Raw genomic sequence first — 21,829 nt, 5'->3', positions numbered from 1 at the left:
TTTATCATGTGACAGCGAAAACGCGAAAGGCGGAGCAGTATGTCCTGTATGTCCCTTACCAGCTAACGTATTTCAAGATCGCGCATGAATATGGAATGTCTACCCCAGTTCATGTGAATGCAAATGTAACATTTCAAGCCTAAAGGAATACTTGGAATTGATGGTGGTGGTAAATATTCATGAAAAGGACAAGTTTGTGAACGGGCAACACAGATTTTGATAATGAACAACTAAACACGTTACACACTGGACCTTTTAATATTCCAATGGTCCGAAAATCCTGAATTCCTTCTGTCTTTTGCACAGTAGGATACATCTTTATTGTTGCAAGAGTTGTAGAACCTTAAGTACATTTAAAATGAAACCTTTCTCACTGCAAGTTTTATCTGAAGAGACTTTTAGTAAAGTTCTCCTGGAGTCGACCCTTCAGATTGTCTCAGTTTCATTGAAAGGATGGGTTTCCGTCAAGGGAAACTCTCTTCATGTTTTACGTTCCCAGCGGAGTTCAGAAGGACTTATTTGAAACCCTTTTTTTTTTTTTGTGCCACTGAAATTAGCTCTCAAACCTACAATCTTTCTTTCTCTCTCTCTCACTCACTCACTCAAACACACACACACACACACACACACACACACGCTTTCTGTAGTGTTTTACTACAGCATTTTCCAGGAGAAAGCAGGTCATTAGGCCTGTAACATTTCCAAATTCTGCTGTACAATGAATTAACAATAACATGGTCTCTTTCAGTCAAATTTAAAAATATGTATTTGTGTATTACTTTTCCAAACTAAAGTTTTGAATGAATTCCAGGATACATCTTTTGGTTATATCACCATTATGTGACCCAGATAATGTAATAACATAGGTACACAGTCTATGAAGTAAACCACATCTCTTTATTATCATTAAAAACATTGTATTTCTTTCTTAGATGAACATAAAATTGACAATAGTACAGCATTGTATAGTTTTCCAGACCTTAGCTAATGATAGCAATTAATTGCCATTAAACAAAGAAACTGCAATTATGTAAAAAAAAAAACAATTGCGATTAGACAATTTTGTAATAATTGTTACAGGTCATTTTTCCTCTTTTTCTCTCTCATGCATCATCACACTCTACGGAAGTGTGCAGTAACTGTTACCGGATAGCTCAGTTGGTAAAGTAGGCACACATATAGAGGTTTACTCCTCGACGCAGCGGCTGCGGGTTTGACTCCGACCTGCGGCCCTTTGCTGCATGTCATTCCCCCTTTCTCTCCCCTTTCATTTCTTCATCTGTCCTGTGAAAATGAAGGCCTAAAAAATCATCTTTAAAAAAAAAAGAAGTGTGCAGTAGCTGTTGGCCACCTTGCATTTGGCCTCACTGGTTTGACATCATGAGGTTGACACGTACGTTTTTGTGAAAAGAGCCAAAGAGAGACTCCAAGGTGAAGTTAGGGGAGTTTTTTTCCTCCCTCAAAGCGCAGCACATTTGGTCCTTATTTCCCCGGCCCCTCCTTCCAACATGGTTTTGATCAGTCTCCTGCTAGTTTACAAACTCCATTAAAGACTCCCCTCAAAGTCAGGGAGACCATTATAACAGGTTTTAAACTTGGCGCCATCAGGTCTCCACTGTGATTTTTATCCATTGTATTTTAGGGCCTGACACATGTGTAACCCTCCTTTTTAAAAAAAAAAAATAAATAAATAAATAAAGGATGTTTGAAGAAATGCAGGCAGTGACAAAACGCTAATCTTCAAACGAGAACAATTCTTGTTAGTAACCGGTTGGGGCTCTGACAAGTCAGACACAAAAAAGATACATTGCCACCGTAGTATTATCACCAGCCGTCTGGGAAAACCACGGAAACAAAAGTTCTGCCCTGGTCTCTCACCTTGTAAAAAACACCCTAAACAACACCTCAGCAGTTCACATGAAAGATTTGTTTTCTCAAACACTTTAAGCACTGCAGTTGATGTTGTCATCCCAGTGGGATTTCTGGCAGCTGACGGTCAAGGCTCTGTTCCAACAGTGGTCTTTGTAGTGCTCACTGAGGAGCTGTAAAGTGTCCCTGTGCTAAAATACCAAAAGGCTTGAAGGTAGATGACCTGTTTGAATAGTTGCAGCCAGACTGAAAAACCTGAACAGAGTCAAAAAAAAGTCCTATCCTTCTAGTTTTGGAGTCAGTCTTGGAGTTTCAATATCTGTGCATGTGTTTGTGCGTGTTAATGAGCTCGTGTCAGACAGTCTTATGACATAGTAAAAAGCACCCTCCCCCTCCCTTTCTCTCTGATCCACACTTCCACTGAACTTACATGCTGGAGTTTTCCATTCCCCCCCTGGGGCAGGCTGACTACACACATCTTAGCTGTCTGACAGAACAGAGAAACCCTGCAACCATGGCCTGTTAGCGGTATGCTCGAAGGAACCCACTTCTATCCCAATATTGACTCTACTCACTCAACTTGGAGAAAAGTTGTGAATGAAACGCTTTTAAAGGGTGTTTATTTTTTTTCTTACCGTGGATTTGTAGTGCTGAGTCCATTGAATATACTCAGGCTGAAGTTAAGAGTCAGTCTTACAGTGGTGCTATCTCTAATATTTAACAGAAAAAGTTACAGTGAACAGCCTGAGTCGAGCACAGCTTCCTCTGGTATCTGTCTTCTCTTTGATGCCTGCAGGGAGGGGGGAGGGAGGGAGAGAGAGAGAGAGAGAGAGAGAGAGAGAGAGAGAGAGAGAGAGAGAGAGAGAGAGAGAGAGAGAGAGAGAGAGAGAGAGAGAGAGAGAGAGAGAGAGAGAGAGAGAGAGAGAGAGAGAGAGAGAGAGAGAGAGAGAGAGAGAGAGATGCAGTGGTTCTCAAAATGGAGACCGGGGACCCCCAGGGGTCCTTGAAGGGGTTCCAGGGGGTCCCCAACAAAAAAGGGAATCATTTATTTTCACTATAATTTCATCCATAAGTAACATGATGACAGATTGTATGACTATTTTGCACACAGGTCACTTCCTGTAATAAAACATCTACAAGCAAAAATCTATCAGTGTTGCTAGGAGGAGGAGGCAGGGGGAGGTGGGCAACCATCTTGACGGTAGGGGTGTGAATCACCAGAGGCCCCACAGTCCGATATTATCACAATACTTGTGTCACGATACAATATTATTAGCGATTTTAAACATATTGCTATATTCTGCGATATATATCGCAATTTATTACCTTTTCTTTTCTACTTCAAAGTATGTCCCCAAAGGAAAACATCTGTTTTAATCTAAAAATATACATTTCTCTGTTCATCTCACTTCAATTTTATTGCTGCAAAATGGGATTGTCAAGCAGTCATAAATGTTGTATGCACCTGACAAACTGAACTGTTTGTATTACAGTCTAGTCCACCTCAATTAAATGAAAACAGGGGGGTTAAAAAAAAGTTTAAATTTTCATGTGCAACTCATGTAATGAAAAAAATTGATACTTGGCGTCCGTGTATGGATACAGTATTGCCACGGAAAATATCAAGATACTATGATACATTTTTTCCCCCACCTCTACTTGACCGTCCCACTAATGGACTGCTCTATATATGTTGGCTGGTAGTCTGACCTGTACTTTTACTCAAATGTAATTTGGGTTTTTGTTAAAATATCACAGCTCATCTGTAATTGTGGCGTGATGCTTAATGTCTCGAGGATGGATATTGTGAATGTGCCACCGCCAGTGGCAGTTATTGATCTGAAAATTGTTCTAAGAGGAAAATGGATAAGAACCATCTCGCTGAAAGATCCAGTTTCACTTTTTGCTGCTTGTCCAAACAGTGTCGGCCGACCTTACCGCTGTGGTGGAATAAATATGATTAACGTGATGTCAAGTCTTGCCCATGATTTTCGCATCAAAACCAGTGCTTTTTATTTATGTTCGGTTATACAAGAGCTAGCCCTTTTAAAACTCTTAGATGTTTTAGTAGTTTTCTTTGAGGAGTGAGGTTTGTTTGGGTTTAAAGTTTTGATGGTTTAACATCTGGCACCTTCATAAAACATGGATTACAACCCACCACAGCCGTCACAGATACTGTACCCACACGTGCATCAAATAAATTGGATAATTGCATCCCAGACTGCAGCCTTCTTATTGCCTGATTTCCACAGTATATGCGGCAGACTGATTCCTCGCATTACTGTTGCAGGGAGAGGGCTTAAAGGGTTAGGCAAGGTTAGTAGACAAGTTATAAAGAGACACCAGATGGGGGGGATGTGTGTGTGTGTGTGTGTGAGATTCATAGTTCTCTCTCTCTCTCTCTTTTTTTGTCCTGATTGGTGGAACCTTGACTATTTGTGTCAAATTTTGAGTATGTATCAGTTTTTGGTAGTAGTCAGTTTTCATAGTTGTGTTTCATAACGGATGTCATATTCTTGCTGCAAAACAAATATACCTATGGGTACAAATAAAGCAACCTGAACCAAGCTTAAAAAATGTGTGTGGTGATGCCGATAGTAATACTACAGACGGGGAGGGTTGCTTGTATTGTTTTTTTTTATAATTGAACATGCGTGTATGCTGTTTGGGGATGGGGTCCTCTGAGAAAAGCGGGACAGCGTCTTGCCAAGCAGACATGCTGTCATCAGCAGATAGTTAGTCGGCAGGAACAATGGGGCTCACTCTCTGCCGGGTCTGTCAGTCACTCCAGCATGCAATCATCCTGGAATGTCTTTCTTCTTCAGACAGCCGAGTAAAGAGGTGGAGAGCACTACGATAAAACAGGCCTCTTAGCTGGACTTACTGTAGTCAGCGGCGTCATGCCCTCTTCCCCCGTGCCTCTGTTTTCACGTGAAGTCAGCTTTTTGTTCACAGGAGCTTACATTAGTGTTGGAATACTTAAAATAGCCTTTTGTCTTTGAGGATGACAGAATTATTTTATTTAAAGGATGAAAAAAAATCTATAAAATGTAATTCATGCTATAAAGATACTCACTCACTCACTCACTCACTCACTCACTCACTCACTCACACTTCCCTTTATTTCTTCCCTTTTTATATCTTTTTCAGTCACACTTCCTTTCAGAAGAGTTGTTCAGACAAAACAAGCATTTTGAAGACCACCTCAGGTTCTGGGAACTTGTGATGTGCATTTTTCACTATTTTCAGATTTGTCAAAGACCAAACAATTAATTCATTAATAAACTATTTTTCAGCAGAATAATCAATACAATTAATTAAAAAAAGAATTGTTAGCTGCAATACACTTTTTGATGGAAACCAATCCATAACAAATTTCCCCACCTAGTTTGGTATCCAGAATTAGCTTTGCATTCTTCTTGGGTTGTAGCTGTATAAATGGACTTCAAATGTTTCATGTGAACAACTCAGAAAGTGGACAATGGCTGCACTATGTGAAGACTTGGAGACCCTCTTTTTCTAATTTCCCCTTCTTGGTTGGGTTTTGAAGACCTTGACAAATGCTGGGCCAAGCACATTGGATCCATTCGCTTTAGTTTGGATCCTTGTAGTTGAAGTATGTGCTTACCCAGCTGAGCTTTGCCTTGTGACAGCAGTCAAAAATGCTACTTTTTACAGAAATCGGTCACCTATATTGGGGCTCTTGTCTGCTTATGCTGTTTTTTTTTTCTTTTCTTCCAATGATGGTTGTGGTAACTGCAGGGCCAACAGGAGGTGGTTATGAAGCCTGTGAGAGGGAAATCTCTTAAGGATTTGCTCTTTTTTTTTAGTCACACTAGTGCAGTACCCGTTGAAAATGTGGCAGTTTGGAACGGGCTGATTATTTGGCCTGTGGTATTGCTGCTTGTAGAATTCTTCAAAATCAAATTGTACCCCAAAATTACTTACAGAAGGACCCCAAACCACTTAATATGCAACTCCACTGTATAGCCTACTACTGACTTACAGCGTAGGTTACTTCTACATCAGAGGAAGACATTGTACTACTATATTTACCTGATAGAGAACGCTGCAGATTCAGAATGTAATCACAAAAGATCACAATGAAAATGTGGAGTAATCAGACATGTCATGGCGTCATGGACTCATGGCAGTGCGCTACCCAACTGGCGCGTTATGAGAGCTAATCAGCACATATCTGTTCTAAAGCGTTCTGCATGTGGCGTCTGCGTGAGATGTGCAAGTTAGCTTCCCCGCCAAACACGGACACACACATATATACAGATATGTCTGGCTTTATAAAATACATAGCCTGCATCACGCTCTGTCTGCTTGTTGTCTGTAGCTGGTTGTGCTTTGCATATGTGGGATTCTGAAACGTCCTTAAATTCGGGGATTGTCCTTTTTGTTTATTCAAAGTCAAAGACAGTCCAAAGTAGTGCAACTTTGCACATTTTAGTGGGTCTGAGGTGTCACATTTTCTTTCTTCTTCTTCTGCTCTCGGTCTCTGGTCCACAGCGTGAGAGGGGGAGTGGCCAGCGGCTAGAGCGGCAAAAGCCAATGTGTGCTTCTTTTACCTAATATATCTAACGATATATTTTGCATTTCTAAACCAAACAATGTCAAACTTGGCACTGCACTTACTCGTGCCCGTAGAAAGACACCAGTCAAGTTTAAAATCCATCGGACTAACAGTTTGAGAGATATGCGCATGACAGACGGACGTTCCTGCAATTTACAGATAGATATTCATCTCTGTACTCGTGTCATATTTAAAATAGTTGTATCGTCTCATTCAGAACGACCAAACATTACATATTTTCAGGATGGAAACAAACCGCTTGTCTCTGAATGTAAATGTATACTGTAATCTATCTGAGCATCCTCAACATTAATTAATTAAGTTTACAGTATCTTCTTTCCCTCTGTCTGTCCATGCACACACATTAGATATTATCTATCTGTACTGTGCTCACAGAGATCTGTAACTTGACACACGTTACTCTACTATTCAGGAAATGCACCAACATAAGTGAATGGATCACCATGGCGATGACATTCATGACCCATCAGTGTTGTGATAGTCTCTGTAGATTGGCTGGCAGCAGGTGGCACCTGATTGTAATCAAGATGGTGATGATGATGTCATCATGCATTAAATAATTCACTTCAGTTTGGGGTTCCTCCTCCTCCTGATAGGGCCAAAGTCAGCAACAGGAAGGGAGAAAAGAGCCACTCTGGTTAGTTACTCTGAGCTGCTATCAGACGAGGAAGAATGCTGACATCGCAGTAACGTCATGTAAAGTAAGCTTGTGAAGCAGCTCCAGGCTCGGAGGCTCGGTCTATTGTGTGAGGATTCAGCTCTGATCCTGCGCTGTTGAAACGCTACACGGCAGTGGAATTCCCCTCTAGCTGCGAATAGTTCTTTTTTGGGTTAAAAGTTTCTAATTTTAGAGTGCTACAAACGAGGGCTCGCACATAGGGTGGCCCGGTGCTCGGAGAAGAGCCACTTTGCCCAACCATGGAGAGCACATTGGAGTGGAAATGTGTGAAAGTGATTAGAGTCCTGTGTGTTTTGAGTGTGAACGATTTAGAGCAGTGTGTTGTGTTCAGCTGCGATTGGTTTATTACCCCGCCTGTCTGCCACCCTCTTGTCTCGCCCCTTTCCCCCCTCAGACCACTTTGTGCAGATTGAAAGGGTCTGCTGGAGCGTGATGCTGCCTGATTTATGTGTGTGTGTTTGTGTGAGAGCGAGGGAGACCTTGGGTTTATGGGAGCTGTGATGTACATGTCAATGTAATTTTTGTCATTTTCACGCTACACACTCCAAACTTGCTTTGAATTGTAGTATGGAATTGGGATACAGCAAAGGTTTTGCTCTTAAAGCTGCAAAAGTTTACGAAAGTCTTATCTGGTGTTGTAATTTGCATATGCAGATAACATTATGACATGCTCTGTTTTAGCACAAGCCTGCTTCATATTAACAGAGTTCAACACACTCGTACTCGGGAACTTAATTCATTACAATTTTCAAAACGTGTTCGGGAAAATTCAGCGGAAACATTTTAGGTCAGGAGACTGCTCATGATTGTGACAGTATGAGGTCAAATTGAAGTTTCTAATACCAAAGCAGTTAACACGGCACTAGAGCAGAACACATAGCTGCCATCTGACTGTGTTAATGCAGCATATGCACCAAAAGCTTTAGTCACAAAGTGAACAGTTATATATTATAACAATAGTTATAAATCTCTTGTCCATTTGGCTTGTCTTACTCTACAAAAACATCAACGCTACTGCCAGGAGTTGGTCAGAGTGCTGCGTTTGTATGCCTCCTCTTTTGTCATATTTATTATTTTGTGTACGTTATGAAGTTATCTAACTCTGATGACATGATTAACTTCAAGAATATGTGACTTGCATTCATTTTAACCAATATTTAAGCACAGACAGCCATTAACAGAAAGGCACATAATAACATTACAGTTGATGTATTGAATCAAACATGTCTCAACACATTTTTGCAGTTCTCTTATGAAATTATGAATGAAACACACACCGACAGTCTGGTGTCTTTATTGGTTCTTTGCTTCACTCAGCTGGTAAACACTGTTACATGCTTTAACTTCATTAGCTCACCCTTGTTTGGCCTCACATCCTCCCCACCAAACACATTCACAGCATCAAATAATCAATAAATGACAATTTTAAAGTCAGGTTTCATAGGCTAATTTTGAAATGCTTCATGCAATACTGAACAGGAATGAGTAATGCAGTTCTGTGAAAGATGTCAATTTAGAGATTTGAATATCCATACAGTATGGTCAAACTGAAATTCAAGACCTTCCATGTCTCATGTTAAACCCAGATCCACTCTCTAGCCTTTTACTGTCTAACAAAAGCTCAGCTATTAGCAGAGATGCTTTCAGTGCTCTCAAGGCATTCGCTCTGAGTACTGGAAGTAGATTTAACGTAGAGAGCAGAGCCCAAGGTTGTATCAGCTATGCTAAGAAAACACTCCGTGGCTGTCTCCAGTTACCCTTAAAAAGTCTTTGTGTGGTTGGATTGGTTTGGTGGTGTAGACAGTACTCTGCAGCTGTATTTTTCTCAATTTTCTTTCTCTGCATTTGTTTTGAAAATAACTGTTAAACAGTATACAGACACACATGGCTGTGTGGGGTCTGAGCTACAGTTGTCAGAGTCTGTCCGAGCCAGACAGAGCTAATAGAATAATGGCATATGTAACAGATGAGTGATTTAACAGTAGTTGAAGGAACTAAAACCACAGCACTGTAAGTCTTGTTTTTACTCAAAGGAACAAGTAGCTTCTGGTCCACTTCTTTTAGTTTACCCATCATACATCAGATTTTATTTTTAGTATGTATAACTTTTTCTAAAAGGAGTTTATTTGTGTAAACACATTTGTTGGGTAAAGGTTGTGATTATTCTTTTTAAATCTAACCTACACTGATTTTTTTGTCATTTGGATTATACATTTTTTTTTTTTTTAAGGTGTTTGTTTGTTTTGTTTGTTTCTTGAGGTCTGGTGTGAGTGAGACTGTAACTTATGTAGCAACTCAACAACGCTGTTAAGATCCTTGCTAAAGCCGTGAAAGGTGAAGAAGTAATAAAGCCACATATAGCTGGAAAAATGTATTCAACAGTAAATTCAGGTCTGGTGTTGTCCACCTCTCTAAAAATGTTTCTGAATAATTTTGACACAGCTCGTGGAGCAACATAGATGAGGAAATTGGTTGCAATGACAGCCACTGTGGGCTCTGAAGCCTTTTCACAGCAGATATTTTTACTTATTATACCAGGAAAAGCACAGGTGGTACTAATAACATTAACGATGACCATGAGCCAGCATGCACAATACCAGGACCCTGAAACTGAAGCAGCTAAATGGAATTCAGTCTTTATCAATTACACCTTGTGCTACTCCGACATGTCTGTTTGTGAAAATGGCCGATATGGTAAAATGTGTGTCCAGCTTGTGATTATCTAACTAACTTCAGCCTTGTGTCTGAATTGCAGTGCGGCCTTGAGTTTTTGTTTTTCACACATTAGCACCTGCTTGTGACTGATTAGGCTGTTTGTCTTTACTCTTCCCAACTTGTAAAAACTCAACTCAACTGCTGAGCCGAATCTGACAGAGTAAATGTTGTTACTAGATGGCTGTTTAACCATTCGCCTCAGCTATTAAATGCGTGGCCTTTGCTGTGTGATGTAGAGCCACTGCTACTTTTCCCTGATGCTTAGCAAGCCTTATTATTTAATAAAAGTGTAATAATAAAAAGGACAATCTTCCTCTTTTCTTTAATCTCTGGGTTAATTTTTTATTCTGCCCGTCCCTCTGTGACTTTATTTTTGTCATTATCCCTTTAGAGTCACGCTTGTCTTCTCTTGTGTGTGTGTGTGTGTGTGTGTCCATCCACATGGAAAACTAAGTGTTGAGCGTTTTTTCCATTTCGCAATAGTAAACAGCTAATATTGCACAGATTTATAGATTTAAAACATGTTGTCATCACATATAGTGGTGTTGCTGTGCAGTGTGGGTGTGTATAGTATTTGTTTGTGTGTTGCAGCTGAATGAGGGCCATTGTGTGTTTTTGTTGTCAAAGGGTCTAGGGGGATCTGATATGTGTCAGTCAGTTGGGGAGCAGGGCAGGGAAAAGTGGCGCCGGACGTACTTAATAAAGTCCCTAAAAACTCATTTTCCAAAATCCCCCTCATCCCGAGAAACTCCCTCACTCATCACTGGTACAGTGCTGCATTGTCTCAGCTGGACTCCCAGTGTTTGTTCTGGTTAGTGTGTGCGTCTGGGCTCAATGCATGTGAAAGTGTGTGTGTGACTGTGGTTAGTCATAGGCTTGTGTGTGTGCCCGTGTATACACCTCTCAGGGTAATTGTCCTTCATGTAAGAGACCTCAGATGCTCACTGCCCTAAAAGCTATTATACTAATATATACACACACACACACACACACTCTCACTAACACAATAACCGATGATGGAGTTCAGGTCTATTCTTAGCTTTGCCTTGAATAATTCATTACTTGCAGTCAGAGTGGAGATGGCATACACACACACACACACACACACACACACACACACACACACACACACACACACACACACACACACACACAAACACAAACTGTCTCAACGGTCATGAGAAATAGTGTCAGAAAAATGGCGACAAGCGTGATTTACATTGACTTTTTTTTTTTAAACATGATTTACAGAAATAACACCTCAAACATTGCCGGTGGTTTGAGTAGTCAAACTTGAGTGGTGATATTTCAAGGTCTGCTTCTTTGTGTGTCTGTACAGGCTCTGGATGTGGACCGAAGTGTTCTGTACAAGATGAAGAAGTCTGTGAAGGCCATCTACACGTCTGGTCTGGGTGAGTCCTTCTATCTAACCTTTATGTCAGGATTTTCATTTTCTTATCTTACTTTCACTTTAGTCAGAAACCTTCAAAGATGTTTTCAAGCTCAATTCTATGACTAACAGCTAGCCCTTTTGGTGTTAAAATGATCAGTCAATGGTTATTTATTACATATCTTACATCTTTTTCATAATTTATTTCTCCCTTTTGATATATAATAAAGAATAATTTGGTGTTTTTTGGCCACTGGACAGACTAAGCAAGCAATTTCAAGACCTCAAATTGAGCTGTGGCATCTTAAACGTTTGCTGTTTTATTCTGTTAGTATTTTTTTTTTTTTACACAGGATAATTAGTTTAATACAAAAATGTACAATACATTTTAAATAAAAATAAATATGAATTACACCCCAATGCATTTGTTCCACTGCCTTTAAGGCAAAGGTAGGGAGGATAGTTATTTCCATGCTCATTGTGGCTGGTTGTGCCAGTGTTGGGTGTTTCCAGTGTCTTTTGTTTGGCCTGCCTGACAGAACCCCGCTGAGCCAAAGAGAAAGAGAGGGAGCGAAAGAGGGAGAGAGACCTCTGAACAATGTGCTGAGCATGTCTTTTTTTCAGAACAGTATGAGCTCTGTTCTGTTCACACCAGAGGGACAGCTGTCTGATCCAGACCCCCAAAGGAACAGCTGGGGAGGGGCGCACAATGTGTTTGTGTGTGGGTACTGAGGCATGGACACACTCCTGTTCTCACCTCACTGTTAAAAATGCATTTACACATACAGACTCAGAACCTCTATTTTGTCATCCCATTACTGTTTTCAGTGCATAAATTGAAGGACAGACGTAATACATTTAACAGAAATTTAATTTTTATATGATTTCATGTGACAAATAATAAATTGATTGACATGAAAGGCGTGTGCGTGTGTTTGGCGTGTGTGCATGTGTTTTTAAATATAGAGTCAGCCCATTTACTACAGGTGCTCTATACTTTAAGCTGCACTAGTCAATATTTTTACATCATCAAACAATTGATCAAATAACTGTGTCATGTGAAAAAGAGGTATCTCTTACTGACAAACCCACAGAGAAGTATTACCTGACTCTGTTCTCAGCTCTACAGAGCAGTCTTTTGGCTTATTGTTTTGGTTTCATGGCCCGCAACTTCACTGTTTTTAGTTTACTCTCAGTGCTGCAGCAGACAGCTGTTTTCAGCGAAAAAGTTTACCCATTGTAAACTATCTGCTCAGCACTAAATGCCAGACGGACAGAGTTAGCGACTAGCAGGTGAAAATAGCATTTAGCTGCTGAAGAACCAGATATTTCCCTCAGGAGTTGGTAGAGACCAAAAAAAGAGCTAAAAGAAGAATAAATATTGGACTTACATTCAGGTAGCCAGGAACGCGATTCCAAATGACTGATAATGTTGCACTGTAACTGCTGGATGTCTGAATCAGCAGTTTGCTAAAAAGTTCCCCATCCAGGGTTTTTCCTGCATAGAGAATTAAGAGGTGTCCGCCTCCATCAAATTTCATGCTGCCTCCAGGTCCCGACAGAACTCTCACAGGTGTCTTCACAGTTTTCTATCAGTGTTGATTTCTGTCATTTGTAACTGCGCTTTCGGCGTTGCGCCGATGTGGGGACGCTGTATCGTAATTAGCACAGTGCACCAGGAAAGGCACTGCCAAATAGGAAGAAAAGAGCCATCTACTTTTGGCTGGACTGCAGAAAAGCAAGAGCACCACATTGTTTCTGCTGGTAGCATCTTTGCCACCACAGCAAAAAAAAAATAAAAAAAAAAAATCACAAAAGACAACAAACATTCAGCAATCAATCATATGAAACACGCAAAGCCGATTAGGTCATAATTAGTCTCCTCCCTGCTGTTCAATATTTTAATATAGTTCTGTATCACTTTATTAATGTTCTTCAGAGAGGATGCTGAGATAAAGGCTGAATAATGAGACTCCTAACAGGGAGCCTCAACATAACTGCCTCAATACTCAAAGAATACACTCCTGATATGACTGGCTTTCGAGCCCAAATCACTGGAAGCATATTTTTTGTCAGTGACATGAGGAATAGTAATGATGAGGAGGTGAGGATGGAGAGGGTATGGATGGTAAAAGCTACATATATAGAATAGCGAGAGCCCTGTGTTGCTGCAGGGGCCTGTCAGGTTGTCAGCTTGGGGGTTTTGATGAATAAACCAGCAGCAGCATCTCAAAACCCCTGAAGAACCTGGAGCTGATCGAGCAGAGCTTCTTGGACAGACCTGCCAAAGCTGCCGAACAGATAACGACACGAGGCAGACAAGTGAACGTTGTGTTCCAGCTGCTGTAGTATGGGCTGGATGGAGTTGCTGAATAATGCAGCACTATGCCAATGTTGCATTAGGAAATTCGATGGTGTCTGGGCTGGCCATGTCTTTTAAGTCGCTGCTGCACACATACACATACTGTACATTTCTGTCATGGGTGCCATGCAAGCAGTGACAATGAGACTTCCACAAGCTCTAATGTAATTAAACTGGATGGATGTCTGAGGAAAAATACCCGATGAGACACTGTAATAAAGGACAAAGTCTCCTTTGTCTTCTGTAAAGTTAGCCACACTCTCTTATCTCAGTGCCGGTGGCCGTAGTGGACATGGAGTCCAGTGTTGTTTTCATAGAGTCTGTAGAGAGATATGGAATTGATCTAAGGTCGGCTGTACATTGTGCTAGTGAGCGTCAGCCCACCAGGCCCGATGGGGCTGAGTGTGGGAGAGACCGGGAGAGGAAGCAGAGGCCTGTGTGTGTGTGTGTGTGTGTGTGTGTGTGTGTGTGTGTGTGTGTGTGTGTGTGTGTGTGTGTGTGTGTGTGTGTGTGTGTGTGTGTGTGTGTGTGTGTGTGTGTGTGTGTGTGTGTGTGTGTGTGTGTGTGTGTGTGTGTGTGTGTGTGTGTGTGTGTGTGTGTGTGTGTGTGTGTCAGATAATCCTCAGCAGACACATGGAAACTAGTATATTATGTTTTTGTTTTTTTCTGTGTGTGTTTGAGAGGGAAGATACAGTAAAGGATGTTGTACACAACTGGGTATTAGTAGGCCATTTGTGTCTGTTGTAAAAGTGTGTGTGTTCAACCACGTCATGGCCTCTGTCCTCCAGTAAACATCGTAATCATCGTTTCCTGAGGTCAAGCAACTATCTCTCTCTGACACACACAACCTTTTTTCAAGCATTTCCCTGAAACCGTAATTTGTTTATCCAAATTTTGTAAAACCAATGCAGTTGAAAACTCAGCATTTTTCTATTAAGTTAATATAAGAGTTAATACCAAAAGTCAGAAAGTACCAATGCAAGGCAATCTGGAAATTGACAATGATAAATAACATTTGTAAAATAAATTGTCTGTTTTATGCTAATAGAGTTTTCTAGATATAGTTGAGCAGGTTGTTATAACAATTTGGGGCATCACAAGATGATTAACAGGGTAGGAAAGCAATGAAAATTACAAAACAAACAAATTGTTTTGTATGAGTAAGCACATTGTGAGCATTGTGTAATCCAAAGCAAAATTCCTCGTATGTGTCCTCGTACCTGGCAAATAAAGCTGATTCTGATTCTGAAATTACTGCTACACAAAATTATGCTTATTCTTGTTTCCTCTAATCTTAACTCTTTTATTGTACTTATGACCAAGTAGAGGGTTCACAAGCAAAAAAGGTCTGGACCCACTGATCTAGGTCATTTCAGCATCAAAATGCTACATTGAATGATGTTCAGTGTTAATAAAAGAACATGTAAAGAATAACTCTCGCCAAAATGCAACCTAGGGTCTTTTTGTGAATGTACCCAAGTAAAACGTTTGTTTAAAAGCATATTTAGGATGGAAGCACCACTTTTAAGATTTACCATATTTTAGTTTTTCAGTCAAATGGCCTTTTGAATGGGAGTGATAGGGGCACTTTTATGCTAGCCTCAAAATAGCTATTTTTAAAACACTAAGAAGGCTCGACACAACATGAAACTTTGCTCGAACTAGTATCACCACCTTTGCTCTACACCTTAACGAAAGCATTGACAACATTATTTGTGTACCCAGAGTTTACTAAAAAAGGTTTTGAACAACTCACTGTAGCTCTTGTTGTTTCCGGCTGCAGCCATTTTATCAGTCAAAAACAGTTGATTTCTGAATGCAACGTAACAGTGAGGAGAGTAAAGACGGAAAGCTCCTAAAGCTTAGTTCCATATAAATGCACGGATAATTTGTTGTTTTGTCATTGACCTTGTAATTGAAAAAGGAACCTCATATAAGAATGACATTTCCTCCTATGGAGTCCGTTCATTCGCATTCGGATATCGACTCGTTTTGACTGCCGGCCGGAATCATAGAGCTACGGTGAGTTGTTCAAAATCTGTATTTTTAGTAAACTCTGGGTACACAAACAATGTTGTCGATGCTTTCGTTAAGGTGTAGAGCCCCGGGTGATACTTCGATTAAAGTTTCATGTTGTGTCGAGCCTTCTTAGTGTTTTAAAAACAGCTATTTTGAGGCTAGCATAAGTGCCCTTATCACTCCCATTCAAAAGACCGAAAAACGAAAATACGGTAAATCTTAAAAGTGGCGCTTCCGTCCTAAATATGCTTTTAAACGAAAGTTTGACTCTGATACATTCACAAAAAGACCCTAGTTTGCATTTTGGCGTGAGTTACGCTTTAACATTAACACAATGTTAACGAAACGTTTCATAAGAGGGTCTACATTTTAGAGGGACTCTCTTGAAACCATGCAAATCCCATGTTTCTTTAAGAAAGCCCCTGAACACCAGGTTTATGGATTGGAAATGTTTAGGCAACATGTAGAGCGGCACTCAATTAGCAGGTTTTGTATACAGTGTACACTAAAGAAAAGGCTGCCTCTGCCCTCGTGTCTCACTCACTTCTTTTGTGTCCTTTCTCTGCAATGTTGCTCATAAACTAGCTCAGTGTGTGATGTAGTCATTTGAGGTTCAAAGCTGCACTACACAGTAGAGTGCATGTGTAATGTGTTAGGTCACGTTACAACCAATACACATGTACTCACTAAGCAGCCCAGGGGGGTTTGGGCGGTTTGGCCTGTTTGTCGGCGCTGAATAGCCGAGCTCTCGTGCCACTTCAAAAACAACAGCGGGCCACCGCCCTGTCAGCTCAGAGCCTGGCAGAGTCACAGCCAAACAGCTGGAGCTGATGTGTAAACAGTAGACTGCGGGTGTGTGGTAAGGCTCGGTGTCTGACACATGATTGAAGTTTATTATATCTGTTTCACTGCTTTGAACCAGAAGCTATTTTTAATCATCAATAAGCAAAATAGTTGCAGATTAAGTTGTTAATAATTGTTGAATTGTTGAGCGTTTCAGCTCTAGTTTTTAGTCTACTGAATGAAAAGAGGGTATATTTTGTGCTATTTCAATTTTGGGTCATAAATGCAAATAAATTAAATGGCTCCATCATTTGGAGAAAAAAAATAAGTCTCTACTGTCAAAACAAATGTTGGGTCATAACATCTGTATGAAGTGCATTAAATGCTCAAGGTAATGTACATTTTTAGATTTGATCTACAAAAAGTTGATTTTAATCATTGAATAATTATTTAAGTCATTGCAGTAAAACTTCAAATGTGAGGAGGATTTTTTGTTTCTCTCTGTTTTAGATTATTGTGAATTTTGTTTTTGACTGTTGGTTGGGCTAAATGAGCAATTTGCTAATGTCGCCTTGAGCGTTGTGGTTTTTTCATTTAATGATTAATCAGTTAGTTAAATGCACTTGGTTTGTTTAAAAAAAAAAACTTTGGGTTCGTTGTCTAGTTGTATTGAGAGAAAAAAACACTATCTTAGGTACTTCGTACTAGCTGTTCAAAACTCATGTAGCTCAGCAGTGGTTTAAATTAGATTTGTCTGATGTGAGGAGATCAGCAGGTAGTGACTCAGAGGCTTTCAGCTTTCCCCTTTTAATAACATGATGGATATCTCTGCAGCAGAGACATGAGCTTATACAGCTTCATCGATAAACCAGCCGTGTGTGTGTGTGTGTGTGTGTGTGTGTGTGTGTGTGTGTGTGTGTGTGTGTGTGTACGTGTGTGTACGTGCGTGTACGTGCGTGTACGTGCGTGTACGTGCGTGTACGTGCGTGTGTGGATGCCAGACGAAAAGCTGAGTCATGATGTGGCAGCTTGTGTCTTTTAGTGTGCATCCTCATATTTTTACACACTCCTCTTCTCTTTTTTTCCCTTGAGTCCCTCCCTCTCTCTTCTTCAAGTCTCTTAGTGAGTGTTCTCATAGCAACAGTCCCCAGTGCTCCATCCCTCGCTCCACCGCTGTCCCGATGGCATTAGCTGTTCATCAGCTGACTAGTCTGTCGTGAAGTGAATTAAGTGGAATCATCTATGCAGGGATGTGCACAGATATTTGGAGGGGCTATTGCTTTAACCTGGAAACATGAGAAAACCGCCGTGTTTTATAGTATATAATATGCAAACCTGACAAGAGGATCTGTCTGATTCAGCTCAGCAGGCGGTGCATTGATCGATCACATTGTGTTTTTGCTTTGTACTAATTCATCAGAGCAGCATGTTGCACTATAGTGGGAGAAAGTTGGGAAAAGTAGAGACAAATGGCCCAATCAGTGGTGGGCAGCTCATACCACCTGGGGAAACTTTGAACTGTAATGGGCTAGCTGGAAAAGTGGATCTTCTTTCACTGTTTTTTGACTTGTAACAATCATCAGAGAGTAAAAGCGCTTAGTTTTATTCCTACAACCTGTCACAGCTTGTGTGTGTGTGTGTGTGTGTGTGTGTGTGTGTGTGTGTGTGTGTGTGTGTGTGTGTGTGTGTGTGTGTGTGTGTGTGTGTGTGTGTGTGTGTGTGTGTGTGTGTGTGTGTGTGTGTGTGTGTGTGTGTGTGTGTGTGTGTGTGTGTGTGTGTGTGTGTGTGTTCGTGTTCCAGCCCATGTAGAAAACGAGGAGCAGTACACTCAGGCCCTGGAGAAGTTTGGAGAAAATTGCGTGTACAGAGATGATCCTGATCTGGGTTCAGCTTTCCTCAAATTCTCCGTCTTCACCAAGGAGCTCACTGCGCTTTTCAAAAATCTGGTGAGTCTACTGTGTGTGTGTGTGTGTGTGTGTGTGGACAAATAAATATTTCCATCCTCTCCCTAATTGTCTCTATCCCCTTGAGTCACTGTCTGTGTTCTCTAAAACACACACACACACACCAAGCACATACTGAAACCAGCTGGAACGTCAAGCCCTCGGGGAGGTAGCTCGAGTTTTTCCATTGAGATGGCCAAAGAGCCCCTGCAACACCAAATATCTCCTGGATCTAATTCAACCTGATCTCTTAAAGCCAGCTTTGTATTAAGGCCAAAGTGTTATTAGAAAAATCTGACCCCATCATGTGAGGTATGTCTCTTCCGCCTGGACACTGTATCAACTCATACTGAGACCAGGAGCTTGAGATTTTTATATTAGTGTTATCGCAACACCGTATATTAAAGAAATATGAGCTGCCGCCTGACCTGGACGTGAATCTCTCAAAACTTTAGCAAGCTCTCGCTTTCTAGATTACATGAGCAGCATTACACACAGAGGCTCTCAGTAACCTACAGATAGGGGAGTTAATTGTCTCCTAATGGATTGTGTTATATTTTTAATGGTGTGAAAATTCAATTTCTTAGTGACATGAAAAATGTTGCTGATGTGCAACCGTTGGGACATAAGAGAGACTTGGCAAAGTATAATTAACCCATTGTCCCCCATTGCTTTAGAAATTGGTATTTCCTAGTAATTTTGTGCCTCATTTAGCTCATTCAGCCTCTTAACGAGAAGAAAACTGCACTTTTGCCTGAGAGGCTCCCTTTGTCGTTTAGCTCTTTTCGTGTTGCAAACACTCAAACAATACAGTAAAAGGATTATATCTCTGTGTTGTCAGGCGCCCCTGACTAAATCCTCTGATGCAACCTTTCAACTCTTATCTGTCTTTTCCTCACCCTCCTCCAGTTCCAAAACATGAACAACATCATCACATTTCCTCTGGACAGCCTGCTGAAAGGAGACCTGAAAGGAGTCAAAGGGGTAAGGCAACAAAACTGCATGGTCTTGTGTTACTCTACTACCGCACAGGAAGTGTTATATGAGTAGATGAATAGAGCTTAGCCTTGTGCTGAATCATCAGTGACCACAAGAAGTTTTATAAGTTTAATCATGTGTAAAATCTGCTGGTTTGAAGTGGTTCGAAGCTACCTTGACAATCAGTGCCCTCCTTGATGTCATGCTGTCTTGCTAATAAGGTTAATAACAAGCTTCTCTGATATGTCTCAGGCTTCTTTCTGTTTTCATAAAAAAAATAAAAGTTGAGAAGAGACTACATACACAGTAGGGCTGCACGATATGAAGAAAATATGTGATAATGTTGCTGAATATCGCGATAACGAGATTACTTGCGATAAATACACAGATATTAGTGTACTCAAGTTGCTTGTTTAATTTAAAACAAATGGAAGGAAATCATTTCCAACATTACTTTTCATTAAACGATTTGAACATTGAATTGAACATAAAAGGCACCATTAAAAAAAAAAAAAAAAAAAAAAAAAAAAAAAAAATTACATTTTAAAGTGCAGTTTTCTACTGATATTTTCTGTCAACTAACACAAAAAATCTGGGAGTGTCTTTCGCGATATGTTGCAGCCTTTGTAAAACTTCTCAAACACAAATTGGCCCCTCGCCAGGTACAGAGGTATTCGAGAAACTAAATGAAAACCGATGGTTGAAGTGTTGAACTGATTGTTTGAAGTTACCCAATACAAAACCCAAATCTGAATTATCTTAGAAAGATTTGCCCTTCTCATGACTTAGTTTTGTTTGAAATGTTTGGATAGTTTTGGTACCAATGCCAAACAAAATATTTTTTTAATACTTTAATTTGAGAAATCGTGAAATGTTTTTCTACAAAATCCTTTTCTTTTCTTTTAACAAAAGAGTCCAGAGTTCTTAAATGTTGTCAGGTAGGTGTACAAAATCTTTGTCTCAGAAATGGCCTAAAATTGTATTGTATTATTGGTATTTTATTCCTTCATTAGAGATCTGATTGTAGGGAGATCACAGGAAATGAGGGGAGCGAAAGATGGGGAATGACATGCAACAATTCTTCTTACCCAGACTCAAACTGGGGCTTAGCAGTTCATGGTGCCTTAAACCCATAGGCCACCAAGGTCCCCCTAAAACTGACAACATTTTGATTTAGGCCGCGTTCAGACAGCCTGCGTCAGCCGTCCGACGGTCTGGCAAAAACGCAGGTCTTTCCATTCATTTTGAATGGGGGTAGTGCGTTTAGGCTGCGGTGGGGGTTGCCGCAGGGGGGACACACTAAAAGAACTGCAGCGGGCATGTATTGTATATAAAAATACACAAAATAAATTGAGGTTCAATACGCAGCCCTATGTATACTGACACACAACCCCTTAGTTAGTCAGCCAGTCAGTCATGTGCGTCCACTAACCGGACCCAACCCAGACAGACGCTCGTTAACAGTGTGCAGCTCTGTAATGCAATCAGCACTTGTTACTGTCCGCGGCGGTCTGTGACCTTTCACTCTCCAGTCACATGATTTGCTGCGGTTTTCACCGAGGTATGATGCGATTAAGCCAGCTCTCTAATGAGTCTTGTTGCTGTAGAAACGGCACTTGTCCCCATGACCCTTGGCCGCTTGGCTTTGTCTCGACCTCTGCTGTTCTTTTTTTTTTTTTTTTTTGCTCTTTTGTGCGTCTCTCAAGTGCAGTGTTTTCTTTTCAGCATCTATCTGCTTTTCTCTTCCATGATTTCCTTTCCTCTCTCTCTCTTAACTCCACTCTCTCACTCTCTGTCCCTGCCGCCCACCCTCTCCCTCAGGCTGTGGCAGCCAGTCACATCTGTAATACTTACCCACTTATTGCTCATTACCCCTATGATGATTCTCATTACCCCAATGACATTGGGGCTAATGAGCTGCTGGTTATTTTATACCTCAGGATACACACTCTTATATAAATGTCACCACTGTTGTAATGTCAATAAACCTCAGAAAATAAGCCTCAAGTGTCAGAGGAAGGAAAGTAGATGAAATGATGGATTATTTCTCGTCTTTGTTCAAAGCTCCACCCCCCGCCCAACCTGTTGCTCACCTCCACAGCCCCAGGCTTTTCACTTGTCCCTCCCTTCCCCTTCATCGTCTTCCTCCTCCTTTGTCATTATTCTGCTTCTTCACTCCTGTCCTCTCCCAGGGAAAGTACCTGTTAGGAGAAGTGAAAGCAGGAAGAAGTCCAGACCTGCATGAAAGGCTGTTTAGACTGCAGGGAGAAAAGCAAGGAGAGTAGGATGAAGTAATGGGTTGGGTATGGATGTCATTAGAGATGATGAGGGATGTATATAAAAGATCAGAGAAGTCTATGCAGAGAAATTTAGTCTTGTGTTTTTCATGATCCACAAATAAAAAACAGATTTGTTTATGACATATAGGACAAAATTCAATGTCTGCATATATATTAACAACTTCAAGTTGATCTAATAACATCATATA

At 40.7% G+C, this 21,829-nt stretch overlaps 1 protein-coding gene across 2 annotated transcripts in view; it reads left to right on the top strand.

The window, feature by feature from the left end:
- asap2a (ArfGAP with SH3 domain, ankyrin repeat and PH domain 2a) overlaps positions 1-21,829 on the top strand; it is a 56,846-nt gene that overhangs the window by 9,732 nt on the left and 25,285 nt on the right. Inside the window, exons 1-4 of one of the 2 annotated variants that reach the window (XM_028565912.1) lie at positions 7,060-7,173; positions 11,206-11,278; positions 18,221-18,366; positions 19,273-19,347. In XM_028565912.1, the coding sequence (XP_028421713.1) occupies positions 11,239-11,278; positions 18,221-18,366; positions 19,273-19,347 (261 nt within the window). In that variant the 5' untranslated portion in view covers positions 7,060-7,173; positions 11,206-11,238. Of the gene's footprint in view, positions 1-7,059; positions 7,174-11,205; positions 11,279-18,220; positions 18,367-19,272; positions 19,348-21,829 lie in introns of those variants that run through there. The other variant, XM_028565910.1, reaches the window with a different exon arrangement.

This window comes from Perca flavescens, chromosome 20, assembly GCF_004354835.1.
Source record: "Perca flavescens isolate YP-PL-M2 chromosome 20, PFLA_1.0, whole genome shotgun sequence".
Classification (NCBI taxonomy): domain Eukaryota; kingdom Metazoa; phylum Chordata; class Actinopteri; order Perciformes; family Percidae; genus Perca; species Perca flavescens.
This window is presented reverse-complemented; position numbering and strand designations above follow the sequence as displayed.